Consider the following 15,475-nt stretch of genomic DNA (forward strand, 5'->3'; position numbering starts at 1 on the left):
GATACCTGATGAGGAAATGGCCACCCTGCCTCTGACGGGGAGTGTGCCAGGTGCCGCGAAGGAAGGGGGTGTTGGCTAAGATACCGAGGAGAGCTGCGAGATGTGGTTGAGGCAGCAGCCCTGAAAAGGTTTCAACCTGCATTTGAGAGAAAAAGGGAAAAGAAGGAACTATATGAGCAAATTTGCTGAAGTCAGTCGTTCCTGTTGACAAGCTTGTGTTTTACAACAAGGTGCTTCCTCGGCGCTGCAGGACACCTGCACTCGGACAGATAACAAGTCAGCTTCCTAAGACATCGGCTGTGACCCAGGCTCCCGGGAGGCCCTGTGCCCGGGCCGAGGAGGGCCAGCCTGCTCCGATGAGCAGCTGGGGCCGAGCGCACAAGGCCGGGGCCGTGCCGCCCGCCTACCAAGGGCCAAACCCGGCACGGGAACCTAACAGGGTGTCAGTATGTCACTCGGATTCTGCAGGTGAATGAAATCAACTGAGCGTCTTCAAGCCAAGCTGTGTGTTTTATGTCGCCACGGGTTTGTAAATAAATTGTGGTAGTAATGCAGCTGCTAGCTTTGAAAAGGACAGCCCGGTTTCCTCCCTCTGCAGACATTTCTCTACACGGTCTCGGTGGAAGCGGCAGGTGTTCCAGGTGTGGGGCCGTCCCTGTGCGGAGCCTGCCCCGGCCCGAGCTCTGCTCTTCGTCCGGGAGGGAACAAGCTTGCAGGTGGAGCTGCCCCTCAATAAAGAGTGCCTCTGTGCTGTCACAGAGCCTGCGGGCTACGGTTTCAAGGACACAAGATGTGTGGGAAGGAGGCCGTGCCGGCAGACGGGGGGTGGGGTGCTGGGAGGAGGCCCGGCGCCTTTGTCAGCCCGGGGTCCTGTCAGGTGGACACTCGGGGTCCTGGTGGACGACTCGCTGAGGTGAGCCCAGGCTGTGGGAGGCTGTGTGGTCACGAGGCGTGGTCTGCGGGCATCACCGGACCCACGGCGTCTGCCAGCCAAGGGCGTGGCGGGGGGGAGGCTGCACCTCCCTCCGTGGCCTGGGGGGGGAGTCCCCTCTCACCTCCAGCTCTGCCGCTCCTGAGAGGACGCGTGCATTTCCTAGGGAGGAATTTTGATTTCACTTTCCTTCTGTCATTTCTCCAATTATGAAAACTCTCCTCTTAATAATGAGCTCCCTAAGTTTTCTTTCTGATTTCTCCTCATTTTTCCAAACATCGTGTCAGGATGAACATGACTGGGAACCTCGCATTCCCATTGGGAAAAGCCCCCCCAAGAGGTGCTCAGCCCTGGGAGCTGAAGTAGAGTCAGTGAGCAGAGCTGGGGTCCTTCCCCCACCCCCGTGCTGGCTCTCGCTGGCCTCCGATTCCCACCCAGACCCTGGATGCCTGGGGACTGTTTTCCAGGAATGTCATCGTAATGAACGCCGCCCCGTCCCCCTTCATTCCTGCACTTGCTTGGAAGTGACCCTGGTGTCCCTGTTCCATTTGTGGTTGTACTTGAAACTAGCAGGCATGCTTCTCAAAGTTCGAGGTCCCCCGGCACCTCTGCCTTCCCGTCGAGGGAGGCGAGCACGTGGGCCTGCCAGCTGGGATCCGGTGCATCTGGGAGGGTCGCTCACCACCGAATCCCAGCGCCTCCCTCTGGGGCCCAGCCAGCACTTGTGGAGCAAACAACACTCATCAGCAAGTCGACTTGGGGTGTGTGATTCCTGATTATTCATACCAAAGTCTGTGTGTCCACGGAGTGTGGGACGGAGGTCCCCTGGTCTTGGAGGTGCCGCCATCTGTCTCTCTGGGCCTCAATCACTTTTTCCTTTTCTTTACTCAAATGAAGTTCAGTGTCTTTGCCAATAAACATGAGAAGGATCCTTTTTGGGGCTGAAGTACCTCTCAGCTGTGAAATACGATCCTTAGCAGGAAGATGGTGTGTTTCAGTCTGTAATTTACACCGCAGTGAAAAACAAACCAGGACAGCAGGATTGAGTTCATATTTCTTGTTTTAGGAGTAGATTAAATTCTTACGGTAACTTTTTTGCATTAAAGTGTTCTAAAGCTTTTAGATGCTGTTAGCCTTGGGTTTCATGATGAGTATGTATCCTTTTCTAATTAAAAATCTTGTGTTATTTTACCTCTTTTGGGGGATATGATTAAATTAACAGCAAAACGTAACCTGGGTAGACCCCTGCTGAAGTCACACTCAGCTGTTCAGCCCTGAGCAGTGCTTAATCAGCTCAGTCCTTCCCCAGACACCTGTGTGTTTCTGCATCTACACCACGTCCCTCCTTGGGCATCTGGATGCCAGGGGGTGTGGGAATTCGCAGGCCCTGGGGTAACAGGAACGGGTGGATTGTGCACCCCCCAGGGACATCCCTGCTGAGGGGCTATGACGTTCTCCTGCAGTCAGCTGGAGGACAGTGCCCCGGCCGCCGTGCTCCTCCTGGGCCGGGAGCAGGGGCACTCGCAGGCCTGCTCGCTGCTCCTTTTCCTCTTCGTGGTCAGAGTGCCGCTCTCGGACAGTCGCAACGCAGGGACCGGGCGGGGTCCTGCTTGGAGCTGCCGCGGGCGGGCTGCAGGAAGTTCCCCGGCTCCTGCCGATCATCCCCGGCACACCTGCAGCCTCAAGTCTTCTGTTTCTTCCCAAGGGAAGAGTTAAGGAGATAATTACCTTTTACTTGAAAAGCGGCATTCTCGCAGTGATCCTGGGGGTTTCTCTATAGATCAGAATCGGCTTTCCCATTTCTGTTCAAAGGGGCGAGGGGGTACACAGCTCTGGTTTCACTCTCCACCTCCAGCGTTCCCCCACCCACAGGGACGCGCAGCTGCTTTCTCACATGTGTGTGTAACCAAGTGGGACCTGGAGTTAGTGGATTCCTGCTATAAGCAACTATCGTGTGCGTGAGTGATGAAAACGAAAACTCCAGTGTCAGGAGGAAATGCATGAAAACCAGGGCTCTGTCACTGCGTAGACACGCCGGCCTCTGACCGACCGGCTGCCGTCCCAGCACCCGCCCGACTACGCCTGGTGCTCCTCCTGCTCTCAGAGTCCAGGGGGACCCCCGGCTGCCTGCCTCCCCCGTGTCGTCCTGAGGGGCGACGGCGGGGCGGGGCGTCCAGGGAGCTCAGAGGGGGGAGTGCGGTGTCCTCCTTCCCACGGTGTGTTCCGCACACAGACGCAGTCGCACGGTCACAGGGCTGTGAGCAGCCTTCGGCCCGGCCGCCGCCGCGTCCTCCCGCAGCCTGGAGCCGGGTGGGCTCGGCGTCGGGCCGCACGGGGAGCCTGGGGGGCCGCCCCTGCGGAGCCTCCCTCCCGGTCCCGGGGAGCCCGCCGCTCCCTGCGCTCTGTGAAGTGCGAACAGCTATCCGCCCTTTGCTTTTTGCAGGCTGCCCCGGAGCCAAGAAGAATGAGTTCCTGACGAGTGTGCTGGACGCGCTGTCCACGGACATGGTCCACGCTGTCTCCGACCCCGCCTCCCCCAGCAGGTGCGCGCCGAGCCCCAGGGCGGGGAGCTCGGCCTCAAGGCGCCTGCGGGCCTGGGGGAAGAGGAGTCCCCTCCCCGCATGGGAGGCCACTGCTTGTGTCCGGAGGAGACTCCTTTAGCAGGTTTTCTCCTGAGGTGATCAGACCAGGGAGGATTCAGCGCCACGGGACAGGGCCCCGGCCCTGGGATCTCCCCCAGTTCCCTCAGGCGGGGCGGGGGTGGTGGGCGGGAGGAGACCGGGAAGGAAGAGCCCCAGTCCAGAGGGCTTCCCACTTTGGAATCATACTCTAGAGCTATGCATGGGATTTTAAATACAGTGATAAAAATGTTCAGTTTAAGATTCTCAAAATTCAATTCCTTTAGATAAAATACATATAAAATGTACCATCTCAACCACTTTCAAATCTGCAGTCCAGTGGCATTCATTACATTAACACAGTTCAAAATCTAACTTTTTGGGGGGGCCGAGGTAGTTAGGTTTATTTATCTTTTATTTGTTTCTTAATGGAGGTGCTGGGGATTGAACCCAGGACCTCGTGCATGCTAAACACAGGCTCTACCACCGAGCTATACCCTTCCCACCCCAAAACCTCACTTCTGACTCTAGACACTTGCTCCGCATGCTGCCAGGCATTCTGCAGCTCTGGGTCCAAGCCTCTGCGCTTGGCTCCCAGACGGACTGTAAATCCCCCGAAGCTCTTCCATCTCTGTGGGCCCTTCTTGAGCGGGAAGCCCCCAGTGTTTAACAGACGTGGCGTTTCCAGCTTTGGCTCTCCCCTGTCCATTAGCAGCAATATTAATCTCTTTATTTTAAAGCACATTTTCTTCCTTTTTCTAAAAATGCACCTCCAGCATTAATTTTTTTCTTTTCCTTTTTTTTGGCGGGGGGGGGCAAGGATTATATTTATTTATTTTTAGTGAAGTTCTGGGAGCTGAACCAGGACCTCGTACATGCTAAGCACACGCTCCCCGCCCCTAGAGCACAGTTTCTGATGGAGAATCCGACTGTCTTTACTTCCTCAGAGCACCGGCCCTCCTCCCCTCCCACCCCAGGCCTCCATCATCTCATCTGTTCCAGTGGGTCTAAAGCCTTCTGGTCTCCATAGTTCAATGTCCTCTCTGTCTGCTTAAGAGTTAAGACAAGAGAAGAAAAACAAGGCAGTGCTGATGAATCAGGATGCAAGTCAAACAACAAAACAAGCCAGAAAACAAGCCAGCTTCACCCCAGTGTCAAGCTGATGTCTTGAACACTTAGAAAGATGGCTCTCATCTGTAAAAGCACAATTGAAAGCAGTAAATGAATTGTTATTTGAGAAGCTCCTCTGAACGTCTGAAAAGTATTCCTTAGCATCCAGTAGCCCTGGTGCCTGTGGACTTTCGGTGTCTAAGCCGCTCTGCCCTCACGGGGACACAGAGACCGACGGCCAGCCGAGGAGGGAGGGCTAACGGGTGTGGGAGCCCCGCCCACGTCTTCCTCTTAGTGAGGAGGCACATTGGGGTGATGGGGACAGTTTCAAAGACCTGCCTCAAAGCCAGGCCTTCTGGGAGAGCTTTTATTTCTCTCTCAAAGTGTCAAGCTTTTCTTTTTTTAATCCAAGGAAAGACGTCTGGTTACGACTTTGGTGTATGCTGGTGTGCACCGGTCAGCTTACCTGTGGCCTAGGAGTCACAGTGGAAAGAGGAGCAAACCTCGGGGTCCCAGCTTTGCAGGTGGGGTGTATGAGCTGACCGTCCACCTCCCCGGGGCTTTTCCTCAAGACTTGCCAATGCCAAGCGCGTCATGGACGTGCACGTGTTCACTGCGCCATCTGCAGTTTTGAAACCAACTTGAAACCTTTTTGCTAAATCTCTTTTTCTAAGCTACTTTTAAAAATCATTTCATGGCAAATCCACACAGCCTTAGGCATCAGGACTGAAAGGGCGAGAAGAGGGTCATCCTTTGGGAAAGTTGGAGCCCGGGGAGACCTCGCTGCGCAGACCAGGGCCAGGGCCGGGAGAGATGGCCGTGGGGCCAGGCTCCTGACGACCTGTGTGCTCTTCCAGGCTCTCCGAACCGGACCCCAGCCACACACTAGAGGAGAGAGTGGTCCACTGGTACTTCAAACTGCTTGATAAAAATGCCAGCGGGGACATCGGCAAGAAGGAGATGAAGCCCTTCAAGAGGTTCCTTCGGAAAAAATCCAAACCCAAAAAATGTGTGAAGAAGTTTGTCGAGTACTGTGACGTGAACGACGACAGATCCATCTCCCTGCAGGAGCTGATGGGCTGCCTGGGCGTGGCGAGGGAAGAAGGCAGGACCCCCGCAAAGCGGCGTCCCGGTAAGGCTCCTCTTCCTAGCTTTGCTCTCTCTCGCGTCTGTCCCTGCTGCTGTCTGTCGGCCGTTCAAGTGTCGGGGTTGTCCTTACAGCCTGAGGTGTCTTTTAACTGCGGTCACCTGTCTGTAGAAACACGCAGACCTTCCGTGAGGGTCAGAAGGACGCCGGGCCGGGAAGGCGGGACCTGAGTGATGTCTGGGACCAGCCTCACTGTTCCGTCGGGGTGGCCGCCCTTCCCAAGCGTCCACCTTCCCATGCCGCAGTAGAAACCTGGGAGCCGGGGGAGTGACCCGGGGACCCCGTGCGGGGACCCCCACCAAACGTTCAGCCCAGTTCACAAGCAGCTAGATAATCCGCACCCAAGCCAGCCGGTTATTCTGGGGGTGGGGCCGAGTGTCGGCTGTGTCGCAGCGGGGCCCACGACCTCGGGGAGCCGGCGCGCTCAGGGCCACGTGCACGGCCACCTGCCTGCTGGCTGCACGCGTGCGGACTCGCTCCTGGCTCCCGCCGCACGGTGCCGGCGGGGTGTGCGGAGGCCTCGGCCATCGACTCTGGTTCATGACTCTATTATTCTGTTACCAAACTCGTCGCCCCTTTGGAGGTAAAACAAGTCCGGAGGTGGGTGCTAGAGCAGCAGGAGCTGGTGGTCTCCCGCCTCCCTGTGTCTGCGGCTCGGCTGGGACGTGGCACCCTGGCGGCTGACCCAGACCGTGGGCCTCCTGAAGGCAGCCACCACGTCTTTTACTTGCTTGTGTCCCCCAGCACGTGTCATAAAACTCAACATAACCACTGAATCGGCTTCCAGGCTGGGTCTGTGAGATTGTGAAAGGACGCCTGTGATTTCTCTGTGAGACTTTAACCTCGAGGGGCTGAGTATTCTTTTGAAGACCTCCATGTAGGGTCTCTGAGACTAACTGCCCTTCCTGTTACCCTGGAAGTGTCTGGACTGGGGGCAACGGCAGAAATCCGCGTGCTCACACAGCTTACCCGGGGAGAGGATGAGGACGCTTCCAGCGGGGGAGCGGTTCTCCGCCTTCGCTCCGCACGCGGGTCCTTGCTGCCCTCAGATAGGGTCAGACTCAGAAGCCCCTCACCGTGGGGACGCGTGTGTGGCAGGGCGTGCCGCTGAGTGTCTGTGGCGGGCAGGGAGGGGCGGCCTCCCCCGGAGCAAGGGGTCAGGGGATGACGGGCCAGCGCATCCTCGCTGTGGGCTAGCCTCTCGAGCCAGCTGCACCGGGCTCCCACCTCCCTGTAACAGTCCTGCCCCACGGTCCCACGGTCCCTTTTCTCCCAGCCAGGCTTGGGGTGGGGTGGGTGAGGTTATCCTCATTCTCCTTTGCAGGCGGGAACCCAAGGGCATGGTGGGGGGTCCAAAGCCCTCTGGCCACTCCCCGCCGTGAACAGGACTGCCCTGGACGGTTGCCCAGGCACACGGGCCGGGCCACAGAAGCCAGCGCCCGCTGGGCTCACAGTCTGCCCTGCCGCCTCCGCCGGCCCTGACTGCCCCCGCAGCCCCCCGTGGTCCTTGGGGTGGAAGCCTGACCACCCAGCCAGGCACCCACCTCCCCCCAGCATCCCCTTACTGGGGGCTCAGGGTGGCTTTCTGCCGCCATCTGACACTGCCTGTGGTTCCTGGGCCTGGACAGTCGTCCTCACTTGTCCTGTGTTTTTCTTCAATTTGGGCCCCCGTGTAGTCCCAGGAAACAAGTGACCCATTGCAGTTTTAGACAGAAACCCCTGCAGTCAGGCGTCTCAGAGGCACAGGGGATCACGGGGAGCCCAGGGGAGCCAGTGGCCGGGGAGCTGGAGGTGGGGCGATGGTGGCCTCCCCGCCCCGTGGGCCTGATGGTTCTCCAGGGAGGGGGCTGACACCCACCGGTGACTCGTTTCTGCTGTTGCCCAGTTGGTGCCATGTCCCCCCCTGCACCTCCTGGCACTGTCTGGGGCCACAGTGGCCCTTCTTCCATTATGGAAACCAGTCTAAGTTTCTGAAAGAGTCCAGTTTTGTGGTTTTAAAGAGCAGGTTAAGTGCAGGCTCAACAGAGGAAACAACAGAGGCTGGTCTTCCTGGGAATGCTGGCGGCCTTGCTCTGCCGCGGGAACCACACGGCAGATGTCACGTGTCCCCCTCCGCACGAGGCCTCGGGAGCTGAAGCGCGGCCAGCACCACCGGGTCACGTACCCAGATACCCACCCTTGGCTGTAGCCAGAATTACCTCGGAGCCCCTCCCTGTAAACACTACCGCTGGGCCGCAGGGCGTCCCCGGGCCTCCGGCACCTCGGGCTTCCTCGTCTCCTAGCCGACAGAGCAGACGCGCGCGTGAGCCGAGGCCAGGCCGGCCGGCCGGGGCCGGGGCCGGGGCCGGGCCGGGGCCGGGAGAGGGCGGCTTGCTGTTCACGCGCCGCCGGGCAGGGCCACGCCGAGCCGCGCCCGCCGGCCAGGAGGCCGAGGGAGGGGCCGGGAGCGGAACCGGCCCGCCGACTGGACCCCTTCCTGGGCCGGTTGAGCCCCAGCTCCCCGGGGGCGTCTCGTCGCGAGCCTGCAGGGCCGTCCTGCGCAGCGGGTGCCTGGACTCGCCGAGACGGGGCGGGGACCGGCGCCGGAGGACCCCGTGGGTCCTGACCAGCGGCGGGAGGAGGCCGCGTGGACGCACCGCTGCCGCCGCCTCCGTGCGCAGAGGTCAGCCCGCCGGCTCCCGGGGCCGGCCGCGTGCCGCGTGCCCGCGGACGGGGCGCCGCCTCTGCTGGGCCACCCGGGGCTGCGGGGGGCGCTGCTGCTGCCCTCCGCTCCCGGGGCGGCTCCACACCTCCTCGTCACCCAGGACGGACAGGCCACGAGAGGCGGGAGCAGAGGGGCCGAGGGATTGCAGGCCGCGTCCTCCCACTGAGAGGGTCCGGGGCGTCTGTCCTGCCCTGCGGGGGACACAGAGAGGGTGGGCAGGACTGCTCCCGGAGGAGGGGCGTGGGCACGGAGAACAGCCCTTTCTGGGTGTCACCGTTCATCAGCGGTGTCTGAATTACCGCAGAATCTCGCGTGGCCTTCTTCGCGTCCCTCTGAATAAACCGACGTGTCTGAGCTTGAAGGTCTCACCAGTAACCGAGAAGACCGCATGTGACCCCCGCCCCCGCCAATAAGCTGAATTTGGTTAAAGTGGCAGTTTGGTCAAAGAAGAGCTCTGGGGATTTGGATCCAAAATTAGCTGATCCTGAAACCCTTTCTTTTCCTTGCAGAATTTCTGTAAGTTTTTTTTTAATTATTATCATTTATTTTTTTCCTACCTTATGTGATTTGAAATAGTGAAAAGTCCAAAAAACCTAAAGTTGCAGGAGGGGATAAGTTGGAACATTCTGAGTATCTAAGCTGTTACAGTTTTTTTTTTTTTTTCGGTTTGTTTCCATTGCTTTTGCTCACTATTTAACAGTACATTTTTATTCTAAAAAATATTAGAAATTAGATAAAGAACATAGATAACATGTGACCTTTTATTTTGAGACAATATCAGACCAGATCTATGCTTTCCAAAATATATTTCTGTGCATATAGACATACATATATCTGTGCACTGATTTTCAGTACAAAATGGCATCATGATATGTATGCTATATATATTAATATGTATATTAATCACACTTATTTTAAACAATTACACAAGATTTTTGCATTTAAAGTTTTGCAGCTAAGCCCTATTATTGGGAGCTTGATCCTAATTTTCAGTCTTACCAAAAAATGCAAGAATGAAAAAAAACTGAAAGCTATTGAGAAACAGTAGAGCCTAGAAAAACATGTTTGAAAGATTCAGAAAAAAATTTGCAGAGGATTACGTCGTGCCCTTGTGATTCTCCAAAATGACCATTACACAGAAACTCAGCAGTTAGGAAGCACTCGTTTTCGACCAGATTATCCTTTCCAGCCAAATTGCCATTCTGGCCACGTCTCTCCTGGGCACACTGCCCTGCAGCCGAATGGCCACTTGCAGTGTCACCTGGAAGCAGCCGCTGTCACTTGGTGCTGGTGACGTCAGTCCCCGGCCTGTGCTGCACTCTGTCAGGAGCTGGGACGCTCACGCTCTTTCTCACCCAGAAGTGCTTCTGTGGATGTGACGCGGCCTCATGTTCAGTTTGACGATGGACAGTCTGTGTCCTCGTGATTAGTGACCAGGTTGTTATTCTGCCCTTCATGTAATTTAAGTGGAGCTTCTCCCTTCTGTGTCTTGAGTGGACTATTCCCCTCAGTGCCCTTGATGAAATGCACACCCTTTTCACCTATACAGCGAAGGCCTTTTTTCTACACGCTTAAAGTTGTTCATGTTTCTGAAGCTTAGCTTTTATCTGCAGCCGCCTCCAGTGACTGGTAGACTGGTACTTACCACGAAAGAAACCAAGAAAAATCGGGCACTAGTTGGCAACCCAGTTGGTTTAGAACAGATTCAAAGCATCAGCTTAATATTCTTTAAATTCGAACCACTGGCCCCAAAGCCTCCTTCCTCGGTAAGGCAGTCATTTCCGGCAGAGTAAAGAATGACACCAGCAATTATCCGGGTACTTGGACCATTCAAGCCTACAGCTGAAAGAAAGTCCACTCAGCGACCATTTATTTAATATTTTGCAATTTAGTTAACACAGTCGTGTCCCTGCTGTTGCTGCTTGCTTCAGCATAGCAAGAGAAGAGCAGGTTGGAAAATGGAGTAAGTTTGCTTTACACTCTTTTGTAATCGAATGGATAGACATCAATGGTTAACCAAGGCACTGGGGACGAGGAAGGCTGCCCTCCATCCTGATTCATTCCGAAGATACTGATCAGGTGCTCCCCGCTCTAAACAATGGCAAAACCACAGGAAATAGAGCAGACCAAACCCACGCCCTTCTAGAGGTCACGTTTTAGTGCGGAGGCAAGAAGCGAGATAAATAAGAAAAACTCCGTGGGCAACGGTGATGCCTGCCAAGGAGGCAGAAGGGGCAGGCCGCGGGGAGGGCTGGAATTTTCGGTGGAAATTTGGGGTAGGAAAGGTGTCTCCATAGTGTTGTCCCAGGTCCCAGTCTTGAAGGAGGTGCCGACGGAACCAAACCTGGATTTGGGAACAATTATCTTCAGCCAAACAAGTTAAATGAGTCTTGCGATTTATATATAAAACCAAAAGATTTCAAAGAGCCAGTGTTGGTTCCCTGACTCCCCGCTGCCTGTACCCTCTCTCTCTGGGAGGGTTTGAGGAACACGGGGGAGGAGGTCTCCACAGACGACATGCCTTTGGAATTTCTGGTAAAATGGAATAGTCTTCTAAAGTTGGGCTGGAGTGTTTGAGTTGCTGGGAGCTGTTTACTCGTGACGTCTACAGTCTATGCTCAGTGTCAGCAGATACACATATTTTCTTGCATAAATAAGTTTGCCAGCTGATGACATTTCCCTAAAGTGAAATGTATTCCTTCCTGAAAAGTTATAGTTAACCTTTTATCAAATGAAGAATATTTGGTTTTTAACATCTTTTTTTTTTTCCCCTCCTAGCCCCTAGAGGTAATGCTGACAGCACTTCTAATAGACAGGTGAGTGTGTCCACACTTGAGCCTTAATAATCTGCTGGTTTCACTGTGGGCGATAAAAATGGAGGTTCTGTAGATCTGGACAGTGAGCACCGTCCACGGAAAGCAGCGTGCCGTGGGCTCGCCTGTGACGCCCAAATGTCCGCCGTGCAAGCTCTGTCCGAAGCATCAACTTGCTGGATCATCACCTTAAAGACTTTGCCCTAATTGTTTTAACTCCTTGAAATTTCAATTCTTTTAGTATTTTTAGGAAAATTTCTGAGTCTCCTTGTTTCGTGGATTATTTTTTTAAAAAAACCAAGTCTTCAGCGTTTGGATGTGTGACTTATGTCTTACGTTTCGTTGAGGGAACTGCAGGGAGAGGTGAGCATTCTCTTCACCTCGATCCTGACGAGTCCGGGGCAGCGCCAAAGGGGTGTTGGGTTCCCGCCGTGCGTGCCTGGCAGTGTGCTTCTGTGTCTCTGAATCCGCGGCTCTGCCTGCGAGGCTTGGGGAGATCTCGTGGTCTCTCTCCCCACACCCCGTGCCTCAGCATCTCCAGGGTCCAGAATATTTTCCAGAAGACAAGCGTGAGCGGGGCCATTCCTCCCTCCCTCGGAGCCAGGGCCGCGCCCCCCTCCAGCCGCTGGCCAGTTTGTTGTTTATTTTGTCTTCACCTGCTTGACGTCCGGTAGACGCCTCCCGAGGCAGGCCCTGCAGCTTGCCGTGGGGTTAAGTGGGGGCCTCCAGTGCACACCTTGGATGGAACTGAGCACCGTTTCGTTAGGAAGGATGTGTGATCAGGTCGTCGTCTTTGTTTAACGAGTGTTTATGGTTTCAACGTTTTAAATCCTACCGCAAATCACTCGCACTTTAGAACAAGGCTGGTCTGAAAGCAATTACCCCGGCTGCGCTCCAGAGACTCCCGAACGGTTGTTTTCATAAGGTGAAGCCCGTGACTGGCGCATGTGTGCTGCCTCTGCCCGAGCCTCACTCTTCGGCTTTTTTCTGTGGAAAAGGCAGCTCTTCACGGTGTTGGAACGGACAAACTGACGGCAGGGACCGCGGACTGCGGCCCTGGGAGTCCGTCCCGCTGCGCTGGCACCGGCTACGGACTCGAAGACCATGAAGATTTCTTTGAAGAGCAGAGCAGCAGCCACCCAGGTCTTCCCCGTGTGGTCGACCAAAGGCAAGACACGTTAAATGAGGCGCAGATGGGATGGACGGTGTTGATATTTAACCAGAAAGTGAGCCTCCACGCCTCTTCTCCAGTCCCCGCTGTGATTCAGAAGGGATGAGAACCAGACCGTCGAGCCGGGGGTGACGCGGGTGACCTGTCAGTGCCACCTTCTCCCCACGGCTCTGACCGGCCTCGACGACTTGTCGGTACCCACGGCTAATTAAAGCGGAACTTCTTGTCGCCTACAGCTGCGCATACACTTTCTCTACATCCCTCCTAGTCATAAACTCCTCAGGGAGCCTCCCAAGCGTTAACGTGTGATTATTTCAAATAGATTGGTTCGTACTGGTTGGAATGGGTATGTGCAGAAAAGTGAACCCCAAAATTTGTACACAAAAATAATTAAAAAACAACAACGCCTTTATCAAATGTGAGGCATTAATTAGATTATTAAAAGGATTTTTGTAGGATAAATCTGTGGTGACTGGAGATTCTGCAGATGCTTAATATATTAAGTCCACTTAACAATATTTGAAATAAATGCCAATTTTCTCAACTATTTTTTTCCTGATCATTGAGTGGAAGAAAAGTGTTAGAAATTAAGAAGTATCTAGAGTGTTTTTTTAATTTATTCTTTTTTATTAATTTTTAAAAATTAATTTGGGGGGATAATTAGGTTTGTTTAATTGTTTGTTTGTTTGTTTATTTTAATGGAGGGACTGGGGATTGAACCCAGGGCCTCATGCTTGCTAAGCATGTGCTCTACCACTGAGCTACATCCTACCCCCCGGTGTTTTAATTTATTCTTACACCCCAAATAAAGCTCTTTCTTTTCATATCTTTTTAAATATATTGCTTTTTCCCTCGCTGTTACTAGTTAGGCTTACCTCATTCCTAGAAGGCGAGCCTTGGTCTTCAGAGGTGAGTGATGCAAACATCTTAACCAATCTCTTTTGTGTCTTTTTTTCAGCCAAGAAAGCAAGGATAAGTGGCTGGAACATCCACGGCGGTCCCTCGACACGTGGGAGACTCCCTCACCAAAAAGCAATTAAAAACCAAAAACGAAACACAGAGTATTTGCACTTTGTAAACTGTAAATTCACTTTGTAGAAATGAGATATTGAAACAGACTGCTTTCATCTGTGAAAACGGAAGGGCTGGCTTCAGAAAATTAATCACATACAATGTATGTGTCCTCCTTTGACCTTCAAAATCTGTAGTTGGTGGAGATGTATTTGAAATGGATTTAAGCTTAATTTCTTCATCCTACACATGTTAACGTAGCAGAAACCTTTGCCTCAGGGGCTCCGGCTCCAGCCCTGAGCCCCCCCTCCCACTAGGGGTCCCGCCAGGTTTGCTTCGGAATCAACTGTCCCGACAGCATTGCTGAACGGGTGTTGGAAGCGTTGATTCCGGAGGAGTTTGGGATCTACAGCCGTTCTCATCACGCAGTTCACACGTGCATGGGTTTGTCTGCTTCTTGGGGTTCCATGTTGACTTGTTTTGTTCTGCCTTCCCAAGATCCCCCTCCCCCCGTGAGCTGGCCAACCACTACGCGGTCTTTACAGGGAGCTCCCTGGTAGAGAAGAGTATTTTTCAAACTGTTTTTGGAAGAGTTGGTGCTGGCTTTTCCATTTCAGGCTTCTGTTTGAGTTGTGCCTTGGGCGCAGATTATTCATGCAGTAAAATGCTCCAGAATTAATTCTGCATCCGGAGGCAGCATAAAGCGGCCTGTCGTTCAGAAAAGCAAATTTAATCATGACCTGACCAAGCCAGCTAAACGCGCTTGTCAGCCTGCTTTCACTTGGACGCCCGGCCCCTGCCCATCCTACCGTGGTCCCCGGGGGTCCGCTGGGAGGTAAAACTATGCCCTGAGCAAACTCTGAGCAGCCTCCTCAGAGGAGGCACAGCCAGGATAAGCTGTGCTGGGTGTTGGTCTTGGCCGCCAGGAACAAGTGCCCGTGGTCCCCTGCGTCCCCTCGTGCTCCTGGAAGTCATCTGAGTAGGGCTTGAGAGGGACGGGTGGGGACCTGTGAACACCAGAACTGGCCTGCGTGGGAGCCGACCGCCCCCTCAGAGCTGGACCTGGGCATCCCTGAGCGAGCAGGCACCCACCGGCTCCACAGAGCATCGGGGCGACGGCCCCAGAGCTGAGGGGCGAGTTGCAATGCTGTCTCAGCTCTAGCTTTGGGTTGCAAAACAAAAGTCTCCCTGGCCCCGAATCCCCCAACACCGACCTGTAAAATGCTCTGTGAACCCGCATGAGGACGTTTTGCGAGGTGTCTTCCTTATTTAAACTGCATGAAACTGAAAACGGAAACTGTGGAGCCACAAGACCAGCTCAAGTGGGTGTCATCTTTGTTTAAGGAGCAGTTACGATCCTAAGTTTATGGGATAATCTTTTATATTCTGAACTTTGAATTTAATCATTTTTCTTAGATGGAAATAAAGTACGCTTTCAGAACCGTCCTTTGCCTTTGGCTTCATTCTAAGGGTGTTTAGTGTCGGGAGGTGAGGCGGGGGCCCTGGGCTGGAGTTGGACCCTGGCCCTGCCCCTCTGGCTGTGGGGCTTTGGACAGGTTACTGAACCCTGGGGGCCTTCAGTCCCCTGCTCTGTCAAACAGGGCTGAGCGTGGCGCGCACCCTGAGAAGGCTGCGTGTGTTCACGGATGGAAAGGGCGTGAGTGATTTTCCTTTTGCTGTGAAGCAGCTGTTCACCCGCTGGGTCCTGAGAGCCGTGAGGACCTCCTGCACATCTTCCTGTGGGCTGGGTCTTCCCACGTGGACCACAGAAGAAACAGAAGAGCTTCTTGTGATCAAAGCGAGTGCCACTGCTGAGTCCCACCCCCAGTCTTAGCATTTCGATTTTGCAGTAGAGAGGATACTGGAACGGAGTTAGGAGGAAGCAGTGAGGAAACAGTCCTCGAGGGGGCGGAGGGTGGACAGTTCTGGAGCAGGTAGGGGAGGATGAGGTGTCCGAGAAGGCTGAGAGC

The 15,475-nt window shown here is 54.4% G+C and overlaps 1 protein-coding gene across 2 annotated transcripts in view; it reads left to right on the forward strand.

The window, feature by feature from the left end:
• The window catches only part of SMOC2 (SPARC related modular calcium binding 2), a 142,832-nt gene extending 127,881 nt beyond the window's left edge, over positions 1-14,951 (forward strand). For both annotated transcript variants that reach the window (XM_032485385.1, XM_032485386.1), the window contains exons 10-13: positions 3,375-3,474; positions 5,517-5,791; positions 11,289-11,326; positions 13,453-14,951. In XM_032485385.1, coding sequence (XP_032341276.1) covers positions 3,375-3,474; positions 5,517-5,791; positions 11,289-11,326; positions 13,453-13,470 — 431 coding nt within the window. In that variant the 3' untranslated portion in view covers positions 13,471-14,951. The remainder of the gene's footprint in view (positions 1-3,374; positions 3,475-5,516; positions 5,792-11,288; positions 11,327-13,452) is intronic.
• The last annotated feature ends 524 nt before the right edge of the window (positions 14,952-15,475 follow it).

Source organism: Camelus ferus, chromosome 8 (assembly GCF_009834535.1).
Source record: "Camelus ferus isolate YT-003-E chromosome 8, BCGSAC_Cfer_1.0, whole genome shotgun sequence".
Taxonomy (NCBI): domain Eukaryota; kingdom Metazoa; phylum Chordata; class Mammalia; order Artiodactyla; family Camelidae; genus Camelus; species Camelus ferus.